At 33.2% G+C, this 26,376-nt stretch overlaps 1 protein-coding gene across 1 annotated transcript; it reads right to left on the bottom strand.

The window, feature by feature from the left end:
- Positions 1-3,133: 3,133 nt before the first annotated feature.
- On the bottom strand, positions 3,134-7,235 carry LOC141666519 (GRF1-interacting factor 2). Its single transcript, XM_074472571.1, has 4 exons — positions 6,911-7,235; positions 4,802-4,878; positions 3,891-3,975; positions 3,134-3,811 (listed from the first exon to the last, which is right to left on the bottom strand). Exons 1-4 carry the CDS (start codon positions 6,998-7,000, stop codon positions 3,395-3,397), a joined length of 669 nt encoding a protein of 222 aa, XP_074328672.1. The 5' UTR covers positions 7,001-7,235; the 3' UTR covers positions 3,134-3,394.
- Positions 7,236-26,376: the final 19,141 nt, after the last annotated feature.

Here is a 26,376-nt window from a genome sequence, read left to right as displayed (position 1 = left end):
GAGGGTGTAGAGTTGTTGGGTGAGGTGATTTAGGGGGACCATTAGATTAAATAGATCTAATGACTTATATTAGTTCCTAGTTTCTATTTTAATTTTAGTTTATATTTGATCATTCCCCTATATATATATTATATTTTTAAAAATTTAATTATTTATTTACTCCGTGTACCTTCGTTCCAGGTCGTGTACCTACACCGGAAACTCAAACCCGACACTAGTTATATTCGTGTTTTTTCGTGTTCGTATATCAAATTTTCGAATCCAAATACTAATTAGTTTGTGTCCTTTCGTACCGTATTAATGTGTCGTATACCAATGTTGTCCATTCTAATAGAAATTCACAAAAAACTTAGTGGGCTGGGTTTTATCCAAGTCTTAAGAAACCCGTTTTTTAGAAACCAATCGGTTTGAAATTTTTTAAAAATCAAGCTCAGGCTCGTTGGCTTAATCCGGACTTTCTTTATTTATATATTAAATATTATTTAATATTTGTTGCCCTGACCTATGAGTAGGTTAGACACCGAACGTAATATTTTAAACTAAAAGAGTAATTTTGTAACGAAAAAAAAATATTTTTCGAGAAAATTGCCCCTAAGTGCGTAATTAAAAGAGTTACATAAATATGCAATAAATTTTTATTGGCAGAGTTCTAATTTTTTAATCAAATTCTCTATTTACAAAATTATCCCTTTGTTTAAATTAAAAAAAATTGTACTTACTTAAATTAGTTGAGTATTTACTTAGAAGAATTACACTCTTATATTCCATTCAAATATTCTCCATTATTAGCTTAATAAAGGTGTATTCATTTGAGATTTTAATGAATTTACAATAATTCATGAATTTTACTAGATTTTATAAATCCGTGAATTTTTAAAATTCTACAAAAACTTGTATATTAACTTTTTAAATTCTATACAGATTTTGATGAATTTTTATGAATTTATTTATCAAGATTTTAATGAATTGACAATAATTCATGAATTCTATTAAATTAATTTACTAATATTTTTCTGATTTTGACAATATATATCATATATCAACTTGTAACAAAGCTTTCATCACTCGTTATATATTACTAGTTCACATTATACGTTAAACTATCACTAGTTAGTAGTTACGTAATTACTCAACAAATTTAATTATACTGTAAGCTTGTACACTTCTTGTAACAACTCCAACACTATGTTAAATGAGACTTCTTGATTAAATTTTGAGAAAATAAAGTTCAAATTTAACTCCAACAAACTCCTCGTAACTCTATTATTTTAGGATTTTCAAAAGGTGTCTCATTGTTGAGGAGTCAATTACCTCTCCTCAATCACTATTATATTATTTCACTCATTCTCATTCATTTAACTTAAAAGATTTTAGTTACTTTTGTATGTAGTTAATTTTTTTTAAAAAAAATATGGAGTAAAAGTTTATAGAGGATTGTTGAAGATAAAGTTAAATTTTAGCTCTTAAATGTTTAAGAGGTAATTTAATAATTAATAATATTATTATAGAAAAAGAGGACTTCCTATCATGGTAGACTTTCTTTCCAAATCAGATTTTTCCAATTGTTTTCAAATCAAATTAATTTTCGAATTTTAGAGTTCTTAAAAATATATAAAAGAAACGGGCCTGAGCCTATGTCTTTTTTTATACTGAACCTAGAGCCATATATTAAATACAGTTCGTATATGTCATCACGCGTTGGCATTTAATTTAAATATACATTAAATAGGACAGGTCCAACCAACGGTAGAGAGACGGAGAGGAGATTAGTAATTAGATTTAATTTAAATTTAAATACATTAAATATCGTACGTATATGCAGCTGTAGGTCTGGTTCTAGTAATTAGATTAGTTCCTGGCATATGCATGGTTATATTTTAATAACATTCTGAAAAATTATTTTAAAATAATTTAATTTGAATATATATTAATGTAATATTTTTAATACATAATGATGAAGAAATAATTAAATTATAAAAAAAAAAATTAAAATATAATATTACTCAAACTATAAATATTGATTATTAACTTTTTATTAAATGAAAAAATATAATAATGAATATTTGTGTAAATAAAATTAATCTTGAATAAGATAAAATTAGTGAAGAAAAAGGAATTATTGAAAATTATTAATTTAAGAATATATATAACGAGAAAGAAAGAGAATGAGAAATTAGTAAAAGATATAATTAGTAAATGTAATAAATGAAAATAGAGATTTGAATAAAAATAAATTAAATGAGGAGAATATTGTTAGTGGAAGATGATATCAAGCATTACATTTGATAATGTAAAATATTAAAAAAGAATGTAAAATATTAAAAAAGAGTTTGACACTGAGTCATGACAAACGTGAGTTATGATAATGTCATTTGTCCTTTGTTTTACTATAATGTATACACGTGACAGAGTTTTGCCAACATTTTACACTTAGAAATTATAGTTGTGTCCCAAAATATAAGTGTCTTTGTCTTTTTATGCGTATTTTAATATGTATAAAAGTCATAGTTCCGTGTGTTTTTTTTAAAATTTCTTTTTTGAATTAAAATTTAATATATATTTTTACGTAGAAAATGAAAATTTTGGAAAATGACTTGTGAGGCTATTTTTTTTATTCACTTTAAAATATGCATAAAAAGTTAAAAAAAAAACTTATATTTTGGGACGAAGATAGTAACAACATTTTAAAAAGTCCCTATAAATTATTTTTATTTAAATTTTTTGTGGACGAAAAAGCAGCCAATCGGTTTACTCCGTGGCAGCTGCTCCTCCACTAGTCTGTCTAGGGGCTTCCAATTATTTGTCACAATTAATTTGTTTTAAACCAGGTAGACTCAATTTTACCCTACCTCCCTATCTTCATTTTCTATTTTTCCCCACCCTTTTCTTTCCCCATCACACTTGCTGTGTATTTGATATATTTTTTTTATATCCCGTTTTCACAAATTATACATGTAAATTGCTACATCAAGTCTTTACATTATATGTTTATTTATGCCTTGGGTTAATGATTGTTGTAATGTCTAATATTAATTTATGAACATAATGTAATGCGTAGAAAACCTTAATTTGAATCTCAACAAATTGTCGAGGGCCTAAATTTGTACTAATGTACTTTGGGCCAGATTGGTCATGGATCCAAGTGTGTACTACATTATTTATCCATGACACTCAAACTTAACTTGAATGTTTCCCCACTCTAATGAAGTGGGCTACATAAAAAAGCAAACTCTTAAACTGATGTTGTAGTACTAAGCACAACACAAACTACCTGCTGCAAAATAACCAACTAGAAAGAAACTAACTCATCCATGTTCAGTAAACCCAGATGAATACTAGTACTAAAGTGAGAGGCCTACTATCAACAGCCACATGCCGGAACATGGTATTCGGTTCATTTGGCTTCTCCATCTCCACTGCCTTTTCCAGTAGCCGAGCTTCTTGCACCACTAGCGCTGGGGACCCGTGCACCTTCACTGGCATCTTGCTTGCTTCCACCTCCACGTACCTTACTCGGAGTTTTTGCTTCCGTCAACGAACCACCAGCTGTGCCTCCACGGCTGGGCTCTATGTGGATGGGATTTGTACTGTTACTGGGACCTACTGGCCTTGTACCACTTGGCCCTGGGAGTCCTCCCTGAGCATGGTGTTGAAGTATCTTCTGCTGCTGCAAATCCTGCATTGTATGTGGGGTATTAAACTGTAAAGGCCCCTTTGGAGGGTAAACAGGCTGCTGCTGTGGCATCGCTGCTGCTGCTTGTGGTGATTGCATGTAAAATCCTCCTGGCTGCATCATAGGATGTGGAGCCATCTGCACATGCCAATAGACTAGTAAGCTACAACTCTACAACATCATGTAAACATGCAATCTGCTCATCTTTCATATTCACCTGCGACGGAATCATTGGTCCTTGTGGCTGCGCATCAGCAATGGCAGCTAAATACATCAAATTTTTTTGAAGTAGAGCCTGGTAACTACATAAGATCAAAAATATTTCATGAACTTAAATGAAAGGCAACCTAAGACTGAAAGTCTGCCCATGTAGACAGTTCGGACCATAAGCATAACTGCAATCAAGGTTATAGACTAAAAACAATAATTTAGACTCTTTCTACATGATGAGCACAATAAATGGAATATGCATACAAAAAAAGGTCTGCACATCATACATATATCTTGGACATAAACCAATAATGTTATTGACACCTGTAAATGAAGCCAAAGTAGGACAGACAATGAATATCAAAGAAACCGTTTGAATTCAAAGACGAAAACAAGAAAACTCCAGTTCAATTTAAACAAAAAGAAACCCTGAGTTCAACTTTCTACTTCGATTTTTTTTTGAAGTAGAGCCTGGTAACTACATAAGATCAAAAATATTTCATAAATCTTGAATGAAAATAAAAGGCAATTGAACACTGAAATTCTGTCCAGGTAGACATTTCAGCAAAGGATAAGCATAATAGCAATCAAGGTTATAGACAAAAACTAATCATCTAGACTCTATCTACATGATAAGCCCCATAGATGGAAAATGCATATAAAAATAGGTTTGCAGATCATACAAATACCTAGGATATAGAGTGACATGGATAAGCTCATTACAAGTCAAGGTTTTATCAAGATAAAAAATTAACAATTACAAGTCAACATCTTCTGCTTCACCATTGCTATTTCATAAATTCGAGTTGGATAGAACACACAGAGATGACCATTGTAATGACTAAACAAGCTAACCAGCACAAATATATGCAGGCAAAGGCAAAAAAAAAAAGGAAAAAAAAAAGGTATGCAACTTACTGAGCACAGTCAGTAAGTTTTCCAAGATTCTGATTGTCCATAATTGCCAGAATTAATTTCTTATTGTCGTCAAGGTACTGCATTTTGCATAAACAACTTGCAGATTAGTAAATATATGCTACAACTCATTAGTCTATATCAGTTTAGAAAGAGGAAAAGTTAAAAACATATTAGTCACTACGCACCCCTTCTCCATCACTTGCAACCAAGTAATGTTTTAAAGAAAATAATATATTAAAGAAAGTAGCTTGTAGTTGGCGCATTGCAACAAAGAGATAACAAAAGGTCATACAAAAATCAGTGTGTAAAGGCCCTAAACTAGTGTTTTCACAATTGCAGGTAAACTACGGATGTGCTTGATTCTCTTATGCACTCTCTGAAAAGAAATTTATCTACTCACATGTTGAGACATATAATCTGTTCTTTTATCACAAGGGGCCCTGTTTCTGAGGAAATAAAAGTTTGACAATTAGAAGTGCTTGGGAAGACCCTGTTTTGCTTTGCAGTATGTCATTAAAGTAAAAAATCAATATTACACATAAGGTGCTTGCATTATCTCAAATTTTATTATTTGATTAAAAAAATAGGGTCATACTGAACAAATTAACCATTGCAGTTGGTATCAATATGACTTGGCTTACACTGTTTTAATCTTGAAACCAAAATGGTCAACCTACTTTGTAAGTGCTGAAAGCAACTCCTTAACTGGACGGTTGGAATTTTGTACTGAAGTATTATCACTTACCTATGAGCATCGAGGTTATGTTTGTTTTAGTCCCCTGTAGATTAACTAAAAAGTATTTCTTTAAGCGATCAGTTATTCCCAAAACATAGTTTAAATGAACTAGAAGAAAAAAATTTAGTCGGCCCGATCCATCAGATTATTTAAAATAGTCTGATTTTAAGGGATCGGTTATCCCTTGGGACAAACATGGCCTAAATGGAGTAGGAGAAAAAATTTTAGTCGGCGCGACCCTCACAAAAATGGAGTGAAGACCATGTAGAGCACTTCACTCGTTCCTAGGAAATGGTGTAACGCTCTGTTCGGTTGGAAAAAATGAAAGGGGAGTATAGAATGAGATTTCTATTATAATCTAAGCATTAAGGTTGTTTCCACTTAAAGGAATGAAATGAAGGCAGAATGAGACCAAAATTTAATAAAGAAAGAAGAGGTGTAAGAGAAGGAGGTCGGGTAAAACTTCAATATATTATAAAGAAATGCAATTCTCTTCTGGTAATAATGTGAAGAATACTAAAGAAGCCAGCACTGCATTTCATTTTTCAAAATGAACGGATCATAATTTAAACTCAAAGGATATTTGTTTATACCTCTCCAAGTTCAATTATCATTTTACTCTCAACTGATTCATTCCGCCCAAGCGATACACAAAGTTTATATAATAATTTTCAAAAAATATTGTGCTACTTTAGCTCTACATTAAGCTGGGAAATCAGGTCCTAAGAAGTTGTTTTATGGTACAAGAAAACAATGCTGAACGGGCTCAAGAACTCATATCATCAAAATGACGAATTAAAAATCTAAAACTATGTTCCCCATAGTAAAAAAGCTCCTGTAAAGTTGTACAGCTGTGAGTCTTAAGCCTATGTGGGTTGTTCATCGTTCAAATTTTCATATATTTTTTGGATACTAATATCATCATAAGAAGATCAATCATATATTGTATCAATGTGACTGACTGAGTTAGACAAATACAAATACAGCATACGAGGATAATTTAGTTATTTTTATCCATTCTCATAAACAAAAACGAATAGTCCATGACACTTAATTAGCGGTCTTCAGCTTGTAAATAAAGCAGGGATGTTTTCAAACAGTGCATAAAGGGGTTGTTCGACTATCACCAGTGTATAGTAAATAGCTAACACTTGCTTGCCCCCAAATCAATCGGGGCAAACTTCCAGCTCAATTTATTGACTAAATATTTCCATTGAACGATATGCACCTAATTAGCAAAAGCAAAAGTCTTATCCACAACTAGATATATTACAAGTAGTATAAATAACAAGCTAAAAATGGTGAATAAATCATAATATAAACATAAAAAAAAACAAATAGAAACTAAAGAAGAAAAAGTGAAAAGATGAAACCTTTTGGATCTGTTCAGTGGTAATATTAGATTGGGGAAATGAAGGCATCATCGGCTGTGGTTGCTGCTGCTGCTGCTGCTGTTGCTGCATATTTGTGCCCTAATTCAAAATCTGTGATTATTTAAAATTCAAAAGATAAAAGAGAAATCAATATCAAACTTAATATTAATTTATTTATAAAGAGATGAAAGAGAGATTGATATAGTTTAGGTGGGAAGGGGGTTGTTGATGTTAGGCCTAGGACAAGACCAAAACCCCCCCACTATCTATTTTCAAGGTGTGAACAACTAAGTTGAGGTCTGAGGATAATATTGGCAGCTGCTGCGTCGTCGTACCGGGTAAGAACCGATTTGAACCTACTTCATTAGGGTTTGTTTTTTCTTGTAATTTTTTTTAAAAAAAGGGTTTGTTATTTATTATTATTATTATTATTATTATTATTATTATTATTATTAGATTAGTCCCCGGTCTACGCCAGGTTAATATTTAATTTATTTGAGATGAACGTGTTAATTTAGTTAAAATTTACTTTAAGTTTATATTAAAGAAAAAGTTAGTTATTAACATTTTTATAATATTGTAAAAATAATTTTTTGTGTATGTTATATAAAGGTTATAGAAAAATTTTATTTTACAAATTCTACTTAAAATTTTATAATATTGTGAATCAGTCAAAAAAATAAAGAATGAGTGAGTAATTAGAATGAGATATGATGAAATATGGGGAGGAAAGAGAATTAGTGGAGATTAATGAGTAAGAAATGGAGGATGAGAATTAATGAAAAGTGAGAAGTAAAAAATATGAAAGAGAAGATTTTAAAGTAATATAAAAATAAGATTAAATAAGAAATTGACACATGAGCAACATGACATCATCATAGCATAATAACTTGACACATTAGCTAAGATGACATCAGTTGTACTCTGCTTTAGTATAGTATAGATTATATACCGGACTTTTTGCAATAAATATTGTTTATTCCTTTGTTCGCAAAAACTCCACCAAAATCTAAAATTATAAATTTTCGCAGTTATGTGCTCGTAGGGATCATGGTTGTTACGTCAGTAAATCGAGTCGAGTCGACCGGGTTGTCCGGCAAGTCGAGTCGTGACTGGTCGAGACTAGTCGTAGACTGGTCGACACTAGTCGACAAGGTATTAAATTATAAATATATAAATACATATATATATATATATATTATACATGGATGTTCTAACTTTTAACAAACTTTTTTCTCATGTTCCTCTTATATACAGATCACGAGAATATTGAAAGAACACTAGAAGAGTGAAGATTATACGAAGAAAATGAAGATAATAGAAGAAATAAAATGTAATCAAGTTTAGCAATATCTAATTATTGTACAAACACAAAGATTTCCAAATAAATGATTCAAATTATAATTTAAAAATATTCATGATTCTTGCTTCAAAAGAAATAGAGCTACAAGTTCAAGTGCACTTTGCACACAACAACTGGAGTTTCCAATCTGCACTTCTGCATAGCAGTTAATAATCTGCAAAGCAGTCCTCAATCTGCACAGTAGTTTTAAACAACCAAAGAAAATAAAATGAAGTTCACTACCACTATCAAACTGGACAAAAAAAGAACAAGAAAACCCAAATTTTATAGCACAAGTAAACTCGGGCACTTGGGCACTTGGGTTGAATTTAGATATCATGATCATATAGATTCAAAATATTATCTCTTTCGCGTTCTTTATCATTTCTCTCGCTATTATTGTTTGGTCTATAACCAAAATCATCTTCAAAATGCTCATCATCATCCAATATTATAAGCGTATGGTCTTCCTTCATCTCAACATCATCATCAACTGAAGGGTTTTTAGCAGATAAACGCAGCGAAAACGTAAATTTAAATCATATAAAACCGAAACCCTCTGTAGGATCCATGCGAAAAATAATATTTAATTCATAGTTCAGTATGTTTACCTTAAGAAACTTTACGTTAATGGAAAGATGGAGGTCTTTAATGGCGATCCAAAAACGATGAATGGAGATCCTTAGCAGCTGCTCCTCAAGTGTGAAGCACTCCACCGGTATCCACCAAGAAAACGATGTAATGAAGGAGAAGGAGATGGAGAGAATTAGGGTTTTATAAAAATTTTAGGTTGAGGCAAAAATAGGATTTATAATAGTATATTTATAGGCAAAATTTTCAGCTGAAAATTTTTCCATAAAATATTATTATTATTAACCCTTTATTATTCTCACTAATAATTAAAACACCTTTTAATTATTAATCCTTTTTTATAAACTCTTTAGAAATAATTCTCTCACTTGATTTAATTTTCAAAAATTAAATTCTTAATTAATAATATTAAGAACCTTTTCTTAAATAATTTATAATCAATTAAATCTCATTTAATCAATTATTAAATTTGCCAATTAATTATTTATTTCATAAATAAATAATTATCAGCCATTATTAATTAATTCCTCCATCATTAAATCATTCTCTTTTATGGTGTGACCCTGTAGGTTCAATATTAAGCCGGTAGTAGAAATAAATAATTATAAAATTATTTTATCATTATTTATATAAATTCTCTAATTCATTAAATATGATTAATTAATTAATTATATTTACTCTACATCGTGAAGGATACTTCTCAGCATATCGCGACTATCCGGATAATACGAATTCACTGCTTAGAATACTGTTTATATAAATTCTAAGTGATTTTGTTTGCATGTTTGTACTGAATTGGTCACGATTCTCAACGTATGCAATTATATCTTGCAACTAAAACAAGTTAAATCAACTCCAAAAATAACTTTAAATAATTTAGGTAAAAAGTTGTATTTAAGCTTGTAAAGTTTCAAATTGTATTTTTAAAAATTAAATTTAAAAAGTTTTATTTTTAAAATATATATTTTTAAATCATATTTTTAAGAAATTAATTTATAGAATAGGTAGTTTTGGCAAAACCCCCCTTTTTATTATATTCAAGAGGGTAAAAAATATTAATAGTTGGAACTTTCATTAAGATATTTAAAGTAAAAAATATGTTCGAATTCAAGGAAAATGTGAATTTATCAGAAAAATATATAATTAAAAACATTAACATATTTAAATGGATTCAAATTTTAAGAGTATGATTTTTCAAATTTATGAAAACAAAAACATAAAATTAAGACTAGTTTTAACCGGAAACATAAAATATTTCCTAAATTTTAACAACCACTTCACCTGATTTCCAAAATGAATTTTAAATGTCATCAATAATTTTTTAAAATAGTCTATATTTATTTTTCTTAAAAGATAAATCAGGGTCGCCAAGCACGCGGCTTAGTCGACTATCATTAAACTATACGAAAACGGGTAAAAAAGACTAAAAATTAGACCTGACAACGTTCTGTGTCGTGTACGATGTTTCGTGTACTTTCGTATTTTCGTGTACCAAATCTTAAACCCGAACTCCACCATAATTTACATTCGTGTACTAATTTGGTGACACTAACACGGAACTAATATATTCGTGTTTATCCGTTTTAGTATACTGAAGTACACGAATTATATACGAATAATTGTTAAAAATGCATTAGATAATTAAATGTTGAATTGCTCACTCACGTAATCAAAGAACAATAAAATATATTTTAGTATTTATAATCATATATATGTTATTTAGAATAGGTAAAATTCACATTAGGTATTTAGTATATATATATATATAGGGCTGCTCCAATAGAAACCAATTTAAAATAGAAACTAGAAACCAAATATATTTTCTTTAAAACTAATTTGAAATATAACACTAATGGTATGCAAATCGATCGTTGAGATATTTAGAAAAATACAGTGAAATCGGATTTTAAAAAAACTTACGGTTTGACGGAAAAAATCAAATTAAAAAAGGAGGGGAAAAGCTGAAATTGGGTGTGGGAGGGTGTAGAGTTGTTGGGTGAGGTGATTTAGGGGGACCATTAGATTAGGTAGATCTAATGGCTTATATTAGTTCCTAGTTTCTATTTTAATTTTAGTTTATATTTGATTTGCCAATTAATCAATTATTAAATTTGCCAATTAATTATTTATTTCATAAATAAATAATTATCAGCCATTATTAATTAATTCCTCCACCATTAAATCATTCTCTTTTATGGTGTGACCTTGTAGGTTCAATATTAAGCCGGTAGTAGAAATAAATAATAATAAAATTATTTTATCATTATTTATATAAATTCTCTAATTCATTAAATATGATTAATTAATTAATCATATTTATTCTACATCGTGAGGGATACTTCTCAGCATATCGCGACTATCCGGATAATACGAATTCACTGCTTAGAATACCAAGAACCTATTCAGTGAGTAGTTACCGTACAATTAATTCATTTTACCCTGCAATGCCACGATTAAATACAAGGCATGAAACTTGTGTCAAGCCTATCTTATTTAATCACTTGTTTTCCCATTCACTATGCTTAGTTCTATTTAATGTAAATTAGAAACTCCTTTCTAATTTCATTCACTCTGGCCAGAGATTCCTGAACTAACATAAGTGGATCAATATTGAACATTCTCTTCCTATACTGGAAGGGGTAGATCCTTTATTGATCATACATTATCTTCGTGTACAAATTCCTATACCCATTAGAGCCCTTATAATAGTCCCTTGAGACTAAGAACTAAATCAAAGCATAGTTCAGTGTACACAAGATGACTATGATGACCTCAAGTCTAAGGATACTTGTACAACTATCACTATGTGAACAACTGCTGACACGTGAGTGAACTCCATCAGTTGTTCAGCTGTGTGAGTCATGTTCAGTGAACTTATTCTATAATAAGCACCTACATACTAGCTATAGTGTCACCACACAAATGTCTATGAGAACAAATATCCTTCATAATGAAGAAAGCATAGTATGTACCGATATTTGCGGATTATTAATTACCAGTTAGTAATCCTACGACCAGGAACTATTTAAGTTTAGAGTTATTATCTTTAAGGTCTCATTATTATGATCTCATCACAATCTATAACAAGCTTTACTCTAAACTGTGGTATATCTTATTTAAACATTTAAATAGATAGAGCCCGCAATAAAAACAAAACAAGTCTTTTATTAATATCAATGAAATCAAAATAAATTACATAAAAGTTATTCCTAAATCCTCATACATGATTGGACTTAGCACATATCTCTTTCAATCTCCCACCTGTACTAAAGCCAATCACTCTGGTATCTAATACCCATCTTGTCTTTATGACGATCAAAGTGACTCTGAGAAAGTGGCTTTGTGAGTGAGTCTGCTACGTTGTTATGTATGTCAACTCTCTCGACGTTGACATCTCCTCTTTCAACAATCTCCATAATCAGATGAAAGCGTCGCAGGACATGTTTGGAATTTCAATGAGACCTAGGTTCCTTGGCTTGTGCTATTGCTGCGTTGTTATCACAATACAACACAATAGGCTCTTCAACGCTAGGAACAACTCCCAACTCAGAAACAAATTTCCTCATCCAAACCGCTTCTTTTGCAGCCTCACTTGCAGCTATATATTCTGCTTCCGCTGTGGAGTCAGCCGTTGTAGATTGTTTGGAACTCTTCCAACTAATTAAAACCATTCAGAGTAAACACGTACCCTGACATGAATTTGCTATCACTTTCTGATTGAAAACTAGAGTCAGTATAACCCTCTATTTTCAACTCAGATTCACCACCAAAAACAAGAAAAATGTCCTGAGTCCTTCGCAAGTACTTAAGGATGTTTTTCACTGCATGTCAGTGGTCTTCACCTGGATTGGACTGATATCTGATCGTCACACTAATTGAATAAACAACATCAGGCCTTGTACATAACATCGCGTACATGATAGATTCTATTGCTGAAGCATAAGGAATCTTACTCATACGCTCTCTTTTCTCAGGTGTCTTAGGAGACATTTTTTCGGAAAGGGGCACTCCATGGCTCATCGGTATGAGACCTCTTTTGGAGTTTTCCATGCTAAACCTTTTAAGCACTTTCTGGATGTATGTACCCTGGGTAAGACCTATCATTCTTCTAGATCTATCTCTATAGATCTTCATACCGAGAATGTAGGATGCTTCTCCCAAGTCCTTCATGGTGAAGTTCTTTGATAGCCATACTTTGACTGATTGTAGCATCGGTATATCATTTCCTATAAGAAGTATGTCATCCATATACAATACAAGAAATGTTACCGCGCTCCCACTAACCTACTTGTAGACACATGGTTCATCTATGTTTTTGATAAAACCAAACTCTTTGATTGTCTCATCAAAACGGATGTTCCATTTACGAGAAGCTTTCCTTAAACCATATATGGTTCGCAGCAGCTTACACACTAGGTGTTCATTTCCCTTGGAAAGAAAACCCTCTGGCTGTGTCATATACACTTCCTCCTCCAGTTCCCCATTGAGGAAGGTCGTTTTCACGTCCATTTGCCAGATCTCATAGTCGTAGTAAGCAGCAATCGCAAGCAAAATCAAAATTGATTTTAACAGGGCTACAGGCGAAAAAGTTTCATCAAAATCAATCTCTTGCCTTTGTTTGAATCCTTTTGCCACGAGCCTGGCCTTATAGGTCCCCACCTGGCCATCTGCTCCAATCTTTCTTTTGTATATCCACTTGCACCCAATAGGCTTAACACCTTCAGGCGCCTCAACCAGAGTCCATATTTGGTTGGTATACATAGATTCCATTTCGGATTTCATGGCACTATGCCATTTCTCTGAGTCAACACTACTCATAGCCTCATTATAGGTCACAGGGTCGTCATCATCAATGATTGACAACTCATTGTCATTCTTAATGTCAAGGCCATAATACCTCTCAGGTTGGCGAGACACTCTCCCTGTCCTACGAATGGGTTATTCCACAGAAGGTTGTTCAGTCTGAACAGGTATTTCCACATGATCCGTAGTAGTTTGTGCTTCTTGAACTTCATCAAGTTTAATTTTGCTCCCACTGTTTCCTTCAAGGATAAACTCCTTTTCCAAGAAGGTAGCATGTCTGGAGACAAACACCCGATGATCGGTGTAAAAGTAATATCCCAAAGTCTCTTTAGGATATCCCACAAAATTACATTTTACGGATCGAGATTCCAGCTTATCTGGGTCAACTTTCTTGATATAAGCTGGACATCCCCAAATCTTAACGTGTTTAAGACTCGGTTTCCTTTCTTTCCTTATCTCATATGGTGTTTGAGGAACATATTTGGAAGGCACCTTATTTAGTAAATATGCTGAGGTTTCCAATGCATAACCCCATAGGAATACTGGAAGATTCGCATAGCTCATCATGGACCGAACCATGTCTAACAAAGTTCGATTTCTCCTTTCAGATACCCCATTCAACTGTGGAGTATATGGAGGAGTCCACTGGGAGACTATACCATTTTCTTTGAGATAATCTAGAAACTCTCCATTCAAGTATTCACCACCTCGATCTGATCGAAGAGTTATAATACTGTGTTTGGTTTGTTTCTCCACTTCATGTTTATATTCTTTGAACTTTTCAAAGGCTTCAGACTTGTGTTTCATCAAATACACATATCCGAATCTAGATCTATCATCTATGAAAGTAATAAAGTACGAAAATCCACCCATGGCTTGTGTAGACATTGGTCCACATACATCTGTGTGTACCAATCCTAGCAAATCTGCAGCCCTCTCTCCATGTCCACTAAATGGAGATTTGGTCATTTTACCCAATAGACAAGACCCGTATGTAGGATATGATTCAAAATCAAAGGGGTCAAGTAACCTTTCCTTATGCAATGTCCGCAGTCTATTTTCACTAATATGACCTAGCCTACATTGCCATAAATAGGTCAGATTTTCATCATCTCGTTTTCTTTTATTAGTTTGTTCAATCTGAAGTAAATCATGCTCTACGTCACATACATACAGACCATTATTTATAATACCACGTCCATAAAGAACATTATCTCTAAGGATAGAACATTCATTATTCTTAATAATAAATGAAAAACCATCCAAATCCAACATAGGGATAGAAACAATATTCCTCACAATAGAGGGAACGTAATAACAATTATTAAAAATAATAGTCTTGCCCGTAGGCATATGTAAACTAAATTATCCTACAGATATGGCCGCAACCCTTGCTCCATTGCCCATACATAGAACCACCTCATCTTTTTCAAGAGTCCTACTTCCCTTTAGTCCTTGCAACGAATTGCAAATATGAGAACCACAAGCGGTATCTAATACCCAAGTAGAAATTTGACCTAGTGACATATTAACTTCGATCATGAACATGCCTGAATCAGAAGCGGTAGTCTTACTACCCTTATTCTTCTTCAATTCTGCAAGGTAAACCATGCAGTTCCTCTTCCAGTGCCCCAACTTGTTACAATGAAAACAAACAGCTAAATTAGGACCATTCAACTTGTGAGCATCTAGTATGCTTCGGAGTGATAGTGCAGAAGACATGACGAATATAGTAAATCTGTAAATGATAAACATATAACAACACTTAGCAAATATTCAATTTTATTTCAAAACACTCTATGAATCGGGTCTTTATTCATAAGTGTCTCCCACTAGTTTATCTAATTTATTCAACCCCCTAAGTGAAAATTAAGTATTCATAATGCTAGTGGGAATAGGGATCCTACATCCCATCACACAACCTCGGTTGTGGCACGAAACGTCATGTGATGTTCAATAGGCAGACAACTCTTGTCAATTACATCTTATGTTATTCCCTAATATAACTTTAACCTCTTGAATAATTGAGTCACGGTTGTGGCACGACAAACTCAATATTCTAAGTCAAGTCTAACCCAACATTTCGTACAATTGAATCAGTCTCCAACGGCCCACGGCTGTGGCACGTACCGATCTTTAGATTCTAATTCAATGTACACATCTCTATGTAATAGACAAGTATTTCTTATTTCGAAATCAAAGCCCTCGGCTGTAGCACGAAACGACAATGATTCAAAAATAAGAACTACTTTCTACCATGTTGGAAGGCTTTGACCGACACAAGCCCGTTGTGTCGTTGGCCAATTACTACTTGATATTATTTAATTTTAGAGGGATTATATTACGTTACAATTATAATCATATTATAAAGAGATTCTTCCTTTTAAATTAAATATTTCAAATCAATAATCGATAATCAGATGATTCCCAGATCGGGTGGAGCATTGTCAAGAGGTGTCACTTAATAACCCCTTCTTACAGATAGAAATCTGTTGTTGACAGAATCATCCTTTCTCTCAATATTGAAAATTCATATTCAATTACGTGTTTCATAAACACAAGAATCTCATGATCGTATTCATAATATTTATTGTTAAGGCAAGAAACGATTCCTATTCTAGATTTTCTAGAGCACGCCTTATATTGATTTAAGTTCACCTAAATCTATCATCGCATGGTAAACATAAGCATATATCTCATATATAAAATTAAATAAACAAGTAAATGTAAAGTGCAATAAAGTAAATGTGTTTGGTTATGGACCCCATCCTATGTGATCTTTATCAAGCTCATGATAAAGATCAAGGTCAATCTAATATGGTGATGGAAATAAATACAACTACTTATTACATAAGTCTTCTTCTTTGTTTAGACTTCTTGTATGCCTCGTCTTCTTCTTTGTATCACCTCCATTGGATAGCCTTCTTGAGTCATCAATTACATTACATGATTGAAAGTAAAACTAATCTAATGAACTTACAAGAATAACTCGAGTTACATTCGAGATTTATGATTACAAAGATTGACGACATGCAAGTCGTATTTAAAACCAAAACTAAAACCATTACACTAAGGTCGAAAGGCCATAACCATCCACCATGCTCATACAACACATAAAAGCATGTTAAAACACATAATCTGATCTTACCATATCATATTATCCATGATCTAATCATAAAAGGAAAATATGACAAAAATTAGAAAAATCAGAATCAAATCAGAAAAACAAGAATCATTGTTTACGGGCAGTAAACGACGTCAAACGCCTTACAAAGGAGTCGTTGATAGCTTTAGCTGTCAGTTTTGTTCAGACGCTCGTTTACCTATGGAATAGGGTATTCGTTTGCGTAAATCGGACATCAGACCCAGATTTCAGCAAATTTGCAGCAGCAAATTCAGAATCCGTATCTAATATGATTCTCATAATTAGAATAAACATAAATCATGTATATATCAGTATATATATAGATTACATAATCATCTTATGATTATACAACTCACATGAATATCATATATTCAAAACCATATATATATAAGCATATTATATCAACATCAAATAATGGCGAATCACGTACATGCTCATATATCGAAAATAGTTAAACACATAAACGAATTAAAAACTTTTCGCAAGTAGCTCTGATGCCATTGAAGGGTTTTTAGCACATAAACGCAACGAAAACGTAAATTTAAATCTTAAAAAAAACTGAAACCCTCCGCAGGATCCATGCGAAAAATAATATTTAATTTGTAGTTCAGTATGTTTACCTTAAGGAGCTTTACGTTAATGGAAAGATGGAGGTCTTTAATGGCGATCCAAAAATGATGAACGGAGATCCTTAGCAGTTGCTCCTCAAGTGTGAAGCACTCCACCGGTATCCACCAAGAAAACGATGTAATGAAGGAGGAGGAGGCGGAGAGAATTAGGTTTTTGTTAATCTTTGAGTTGAGGCAAAAAATAGGGTTTATAATGGTATATTTATAGGCAAAATTTTCAGCTGAAAATTTCCCATAAAATATTATTATTATTAACCCTTTATTATTCTCACTAATAATTAAAACACCTTTTAATTATTAATTCTTTTTCTAAACACTTTAGAAATAATTCTCTCTCTTGATTTAATTTCCAAAAATTAAATTCTTAATTAATAATATTAATAACTTTTTTTAATTAATTTATAATCAATTAAATCTCATTTAATCAATTATTAAATTTGCCAATTAATTATTTATTTCATAAATAAATAGTTATCAGACATTATTAATTAATTCCTCTACCATTAAATCATTCTCTTTTATGGTGTGACCCCGTAGGTTCAATATTAAGTCGGTAGTAGAAATAAATAATAATAAAACTATTTTATCATTATTTATATAAATTCTCTAATTCATTAAATATAATTAATTAATTAATCATATTTATTCTACATCGTGAGGGATATTTCTCAGCATATCGCGACTATCCGGATAATACGAATTCACTGCTTAGAATACCAAGAACCTATTCAGTGAGTAGTTACCGTACAATTAATTCCTTCTACCATGCAATATCATGATTAAATATAAGGCATGTAACTTGTGTCAAGCCTATCTTATTTAATCACTTGCTTTCCCATTCACTATGCTTAGTTCTATTTAATGTAAATTAGAAACTCCTTTCTAATTTCATTCACTCTGGCCAGAGATTCCTGAACATCAGGCCTTGTACACAACATCGCGTACATGATGGATACTATTGCTGAAGCATAAGGAATCTTACTCATACGCTCTTTTTCCTCAGGTGTCTTAGGAGACATTTTTTTCGGAAAGGGACACTCCATGGCTCATAGGTATGAGACCTCTTTTGGAGTTTTCTATGCTAAACCTTTTAAGCACTTTCTGGATGTATGTACCCTGGGTAAGACCTATCATTCTTCTAGATCTATCTCTATAGATCTTCATACCGAGAATGTAGGATGCTTCTCCCAAGTCCTTTATGGTGAAGTTCTTTGATAGCCATACTTTGACTGATTGTAGCATCGGTATATCATTTCCTATAAGAAGTATGTCATCCACATACAATACAAGAAATGTTACCGCGCTCCCACTAACCTTCTTGTAGACACATGGTTCATCTATGTTTTTGATAAAACCAAACTCTTTGATTATCTCATCAAAACGGATGTTCCATTTATGAGAAGCTTGCCTTAAACCATATATGGTTCGCAACAACTTATACACTAGGCGTCCATTTCTCTTGGAAAGAAAACCCTCTAGTTGTATCATATACACTTCCTCCTCAAGTTCCCCATTGAGGAAGGCCATTTTTACGTCCATTTGCCAGATCTCATAGTCGTAGTAAGCAGCAATCGCAAGCAAAATCTGAATTGATTTTAACAGGGCTACAGGTGAAAAAGTTTCATCAAAGTCAATCTCTTGCCTTTGTTTGAATCCTTTTGCCACGAGCCTGGCCTTATAGGTTTCCACTTGGCCATCTGCTCCAATCTTTCTTTTGTATATCCACTTGCACCTAATAGGCTTAACACCTTCAGGTGCCTCAACCGGAGTCCATACTTGGTTGGTATACATAGATTCCATTTCGGATTTTATGGCACTATGCCATTTCTCCGAGTCAACACTACTCATAGCCTCATTATAGGTCACAGGGTCGTCATCATCAATGATTGACAACTCATTGTCATTCTTAATGTCAAGGCCATAATACCTCTCAGGTTGGCGAGACACTCTCCCTGTCCTACGAATGGGTTGTTCCACAGAAGGTTGTTCAGTCTGAACAGGTGTTTCCACTTGATCCGTAGTAGTTTGTGCTTCTTGAACTTCATCAAGTTTAATTTTGCTCCCACTGTTTCCTTCAAGGATAAATTCCTTTTCCAAGAAGGTAGCATGTCTGGAGACAAATACCCGATGATCGGTGTAAAAGTAATATCCCAAAGTCTCTTTAGGATATCCCACAAAATTACATTTTACGGATCGAGATTCCAGCTTATCTGGGTCAACTTTCTTGACATAAGCTGGACATCCCCAAATCTTAACGTGTTTAAGACTCGGTTTCCTTTCTTTCCATATCTCATATGGTGTTTGAGGAACATATTTGGAAGGCACCTTATTCAGTAAATATGCTGAGGTTTCCAATGCATAACCCCATATGAATACTGGAAGATTCGCATAGCTCATCATGGACCGATCCATGTCTAACAAAGTTCGATTTCTCCTTTCAGATACCCCATTCAACTGTGGAGTATATGGAGGAGTCCACTGGGAGACTATACCATTTTCTTTGAGATAATCTAGAAACTCTCCATTCAAGTATTCACCACCTCGATCTGATCGAAGAGTTATGATACTGTATTTGGTTTGTTTCTCCACTTCATGTTTATATTCTTTGAACTTTTCAAAGGCTTCAGACTTTTGTTTCATCAAATACACATATCCGAATCTAAATCTATCATCTATGAAAGTAATGAAGTACGAAAATCCACCCATGGCTTGCGTAGACATTGGTCCACATACATCTGTATGTACCAATCCTAGCAAATCTGCAGCCCTCTCTCTATATTCACTAAATGAAGATTTGGTCATTTTACCCAATAGACAAGACTCGCATGTAGGATATGATTCAAAATCAAAGGGGTCAAGTAACCCTTCCTTATGCAATGTCCGCAGTCTATTTTCACTAATATGACCTAGCCTAGAGTGCCATAAATAGGTCAGATTTTAATCATCTCATTTTCTTTTATTAGTTTGTTCAATCTGAAGTAAATCATGCTCTACGTCATATACATACAGACCATTATTTAAAATGCCACGTCCAAAAAGAACATTATCTCTAAGGATAGAACATTCATTATTCTTAATAATAAATGAAAAACCATCCACATCCAACATAGGAATAGAAACAATAATCCTCACAATAGAGGGAACGTAATAACAATTATTCAAAATAATAGTCTTGCCCGTAGGCATATGTAAACTAAATGATCCTACAGATATGGCCGCAACCCTTGCTCCATTGGCCATACATAGAATCACCTCATCTTTTTCAAGAGTCCTACTTCCCTTTAGTCCTTACAACGAATTGCAAATATGAGAACCACAGGCGGTATCTAATACCCAAGTAGAAATTTGACAATGTGACATATTAACTTCGATCATGAACATGCCTGAATCAGAAGCGGTAGTATTACTACCCTTCTTCTTCTTCAATTCTGCAAGGTAAACCTTGCAGTTCCTCTTCCAGTGCCCCAACTTGTTACAGTGAAAACAAACAGCTAAATTAGGACCAGTCAACTTGTGAGCATCTAGTATGCTTCGGAGTGATGGTGCAGAAGACATGACGAATATAGTAAATCTGTAAATGATAAACACATAACAACACTTAGCAAATATTCAATTTCATTTCAAAACACTATATGAATCGGGTCTTTATTCATAAGTGGCTCCCACTAGTTTATCTAATTTATACAACCCCTAAGTGAAAATTAAGCATTCATAATGCTAGTGGGAATAGGGATCCTACATTCCATCACACAACCTCGGCTGTGGCACGGAACATCATGTGATGTTCAATAGGCAGACAACTCTTGTCAATTACATCTTATGTTATTCCCTAATAAAACTTTAGCCTCTTGAATAATTGAGTCACGGTCGTGGCACGACAAACTCAATATTTTAAGTCAAGTCTAACCCAACAGTTCGTACAATTGAATCAGTCTCCAACGACCCACGGCTGTGGCACGTACCGACCTTTAGATTCTAATTCAATGTACACATCTCTATGTAATAGACAAGTATTTCTTATTTCGAAATCAGAGCCCTCAGCTGTAGCACGAAACGACAATGATTCAAAAATAAGAACTACTTTCTACCATGTTGGAAGGCTTTGACCGACACAAGCCCGTTGTGTCATTGGCCAATTACTACTTGATATTATTTAATTTTAGAGGGATTATATTACGTTACAATCATAATCATATTATAAAGAGATTCTTCCTTTTAAATTAAATATTTCAAATCAATAATGAATAATCAAATGATTCCCAGATCGGGTGGAGCATTATCAAGAGGCGTCACTTAATAACCCTCTCTTACATATAGAAATCTGTTGTTGACAGAATCATCATTTCCCTCAATATTGAAAATTCATATTCAATTACGTGTTTCATAAACACAAGAATCTCATGATCGTATTCATAATATTTATTGTTAAGGCAAGAAACGATTCCTATTTTAGATTTTCTAGAGCACGCCTTATATTGATTTAAGTTCACCTAAATCTATCATTGTATGGTAAATATAGGCATATATCTCATATATAAAATTAAATAAACAAGTAAATGTAAAGTGCAATAAAGTAAATGTGTTTGGTTATGGACCCCATCCTATGTGATCTTTATCAAGCTCATGATAAAGATCAAGGTCAATCTAATATGGTGATGGAAATAAATACAACTACTTATTACATAAGTCTTCTTCTTTGTTTAGACTTCTTGTATGCCTCGTCTTCTTCTTTGTATCACCTCCATTGGATAGCCTTCTTGAGTCTTCAATTACATTACATGATTGAAAGTAAAACTAATCTAATAAACTTACAAGAATAACTCGAGTTACATTCAAGATTTATGATTACAAAGATTGACGACATGCAAGTCGTATTTAAAACCAAAACCAAAACCATTACACTAAGGTCGAAAGGCCATAACCATCCACCATGCTCATACACCACATAAAAACATGTTAAAACACATAATCTGATCTTAACATATCATATTATCCATGATCTAATCATAAAAAAAAATATGACAAAAATCAGAAAAATCAGAATCAAATCAGAAAAACAAGAATCACTGTTTACGGGCAGTAAACGACGTCAAACGCCTTACAGACGAGTCGTTGTTAGATTTTGCTATCAGTTTTGTTCAGAAGCTCGTTTACCTATGGAATAGGGTATTCGTTTGCGTAAATCAGACACCAGACCCAAATTTCAGCATATCTGCAGCAGCCAATTCAGAATCCGTATCTAATATGATTCTCATAATTAGAACAAACATAAATCATGTAAATATCAGTATATATACAGATTACATAATCATCTTATGATTATACAACTTACATGAATATCATATATTCAAAACCATACATATATAAGCATATTATATCAACATCAAATCATGGCGAATCACGTACATGCTCATATATCGAAAACAGTTAAACACGTAAACGAATTAAAAACTTTTCGCAAGTAGCTCTGATGCCATTGAAGGGTTTTTAGCACATAAACGCAACGAAAATATAAATTTAAATCATAAAAAACCGAAACCCTCCGCAGGATCCATGCGAAAAATAATATTTAATTCGTAGTTTAGTATACTTAACTTAAGAAGCTTTACGTTAATGGAAAGATGAAGGTCTTTAATGGCGATCCAAAAATGATGAACGGAGATCCTTAGCAGCTGATCCTCAAGTGTGAAGCACTCCACCGATATCCACCAAGAAAACGATGTAATGAAGGAGGATGAGATTGAGAGAATTAGGGTTTTGTAAAAATTTTAGGTTGAGGCAAAAATAGGGTTTATAATAGTATATTTATTGGCAAAATTTTCAGCTGAAAATTTTTCCCAAAAAATATTATTATTATTAACCCTTTATTATTTTCACTAATAATTAAACACCTTTTAATTATTAATCCTTTTTCTAAACTCTTTAGAAATAATTCTCTCACTTGATTTAATTTCCAAAAATTAAATTCTTAATTTATAATATTAAGAACCTTTTCTTAATTAATTTATAATCAATTAAATCTCATTTAATCAATTATTAAATTTTCCAATTAATTATTTATTTCATAAATAAATAATTATCAGCCATTATTAATTAATTCCTCCACCATTAAATCATTCTCTTTTATGGTGTGACCCTGTAGGTTCAATATTAAGTCGGTAGTAGAAATAAATAATAATAAAACTATTTTATCATTATTTATATAAATTCTCTAATTCATTAAATATGATTAATTAATTAATCATATTTATTCTACATCGTGAGAGATACTTCTCAGCATACCGCGACTATCCGGATAATACGAATTCACTGCTTAGAATACCAAAAACCTATTCAGTGAGTAGTTACCGTACAATTAATTCCTTCTACCATGCAATGTCGAGATTAAATACAAGGCATGTAACTTGTGTCAAGCCTATCTTATTTAATCACTTGCTTTCCCATTCACTATGTTTAGTTCTATTTAATGTAAATTAGAAACTCCTTTCTAATTTCATTCACTCTGGCCAGAGATTCCTGAACTAACATAAGTGGATCAGCATTGAACATTCTCTTCCTACACTGGAAGGGGTAGATCCTTTATTGATCATACACTATCTTCGTGTACAAATTCCTATACCCAGTAGAGCCCTTATAATTGTCCCTTGAGACTAAGAACTAAACCAAAGTATAGTTCAGTGTACACAAGATGACTATGATGACCTCAAGTCTAAGGATACTTGTACAACTATCACTATGTGAACAACTTCTGACACGTGAGTGAACTCCATCAGTTGTTCAGCTGTGTGAGTCATGTTCAGTGAACTTATTCTATAATAAACACCTACATACTAGCTATAGTGTCACCACACAAATGTCTATGAGAACAAACATCCTTCATAATGAAGCAAGCATAGTATGTACCGATCTTTGCGGATTATTAATTACCAGTTAGTAATCCTATGACCAGGAACTATTTAAGTTTAGAGTTATCATCTTTTAGGTCTCATTATTATGATCTCATCACAATCCATAAAAAGCTTTACTCTAAACTGTGGTATATCTTATTTAAACATTTAAATAGATAGAGCCCGCAATAAAAACAAAACAAGCCTTTTATTAATATCAATGAAATCAAAACATATTACATAAAAGGTATTCCTAAATCCTCATACATGATTGGACTTAGGACATATCTCTTTCAGTTCGTTGGCCTAAGCCTCTGAAGGATGATCCTACTAAGCTTGATAAGAGCAAATATTGCAGATTTCACAAGGATGCTGGTCATGACACCGATGAGTGTAGACAATTGAAGGATGAAATAGAGTTCCTCATTCGAAAAGGAAGGCTGAGTAAGTATACTGGAGATGGAGAAGATAAGAATAACAATGGAAAAAAGAATTTTGATGATCGTAGGAGGGATAAGGACGATCAGGGGCGAAATCCCCAGCTCAGGGGACCAGTGATAAATGCAATCTTTGGAGGGTCACGACCCCGAGAGCAAGTGATACATACTATTTTTGGGGGACCAACTGCCGTGGGCTCAACCAGAAACTCGAGAAAAGCCTATACTAGAGAAGTTATGCATATTTTCGGGGAAACCCCGAAGAGGGCTACGACAGGAGTCACAATGACGTTTGATGATTCTGACTTGGAGGGTGTTAAATTTCAACACGATGATCCTCTGGTCATAACACCGATAATAGGGAACAACCCAGTGAAGAGGGTCCTAGTAGACAATGGGGCCTCAGTGGACATTTTATTTCATGATACCTTCATAAGAATGGGTTATAATGATTCTCAATTAACCCCAACTGATATGCCGATTTATGGATTTGCTGGAGTGGAATACCCCGTGAAAGGGATAATTAAGTTACCAATGACCATCAGTCAGGAACCAAGACAAGCGACACAAATGTTATACTTCGTAATGGTAAAGGTTGGATCAACTTATAATGCAATCATGGGAAGAACGGGAATACATGCTTTCAAGGCAGTCCCTTCTTCCTACCATTCACTAATGAAGTTTCCCACCCAGAATGGGATTAGAGAAGAGAGAGGAGATCAAAAGATGAGAAGAAGTTTTTATGTGGCCTCTCTTAGGGAAGATGGAGTTGGGGGGAAGGTTCCGCCTATCGAAGATCTGGATATTCATGAGAACGATGAGAAAACATGGAAGCCAACAGAAGATTTGGTTCCGATTCCTTTGGCTCCCGAGGATCCTGAGAAAGTAACCTTCATAGGAGCATCACTAGAGGAGCCCCTTAGAGGGAAGTTGGTGATGTTTTTACAAGAGAATAGTAATGTATTTGCATGGTCAGCAGCTGATATACCTGGAATAGACCCGGAACTGATCACTCACAGGTTGAATGTGGATCCAAATCGGAAGACTGTGAAATAAAAAAAAAGAAGTTTTGCTCCGGAGAGGCAGGAAGCTATTAAGCAAGAAGTAGAGAAGCTCTAAGAGGCCGATTTCATTGAAAAGATATAATTCTCGGAATGGTTAGCAAATCCTGTAATGGTAAAGAAGGCTAATGGAAAGTGGAAAATATGCGTGGGCTTCACTGATCTAAATGATGCATGCCCAAAGGATTATTTCCCGTTACCGAGGATAGATACATTGATAGATGCTACTGCTGATCATGAGATGCTGAGCTTCATGGATGGATTTAGTGGATACAATCAGGTCAATATGCATAAGGATGACATCCCAAAGGTATTATTCATTACTGACTTTCGTGTTTTTATTATGTTGTTTTGGCGTTTGGTCTCAAGAATGTAGGAGCCACCTATCAAAGGTTGGTAAATAGGATTTTCAAGGACCTTACTTGAAAAACTATGGAAGTTTATATTGATGACATGTTAGTCATGTTAGGTCACACACACACTGTAGAGGGGGGTAAATACAGTGTATAGCACAATCAAATCGAACTTTAATAACTCAAGTAACAGAAAACAAACTTTATTGAAACAATAA

This window comes from Apium graveolens, chromosome 6, assembly GCF_009905375.1.
Source record: "Apium graveolens cultivar Ventura chromosome 6, ASM990537v1, whole genome shotgun sequence".
Classification (NCBI taxonomy): Eukaryota; Viridiplantae; Streptophyta; class Magnoliopsida; order Apiales; family Apiaceae; genus Apium; species Apium graveolens.
The sequence above is the reverse complement of the archived record's forward strand: the minus strand, read 5'-3'. Positions and strand labels throughout refer to the sequence as shown.

Bases quoted from the DNA above. Each gene is read 5' to 3' on its own strand.
- LOC141666519 (XM_074472571.1), bottom strand. From the start codon at position 7,000: ATGCAGCAACAGCAGCAGCAGCAGCAGCAACCACAGCCGATGATGCCT. The intron at 4,879-6,910 runs GTTTCATCTTTT...TGCAAAATGCAG, and splicing joins CCACTGAACAGATCCAAAAG to TACCTTGACGACAATAAGAA. The intron at 3,812-3,890 runs GTGAATATGAAA...TGGCATGTGCAG, and splicing joins GACCAATGATTCCGTCGCAG to ATGGCTCCACATCCTATGAT.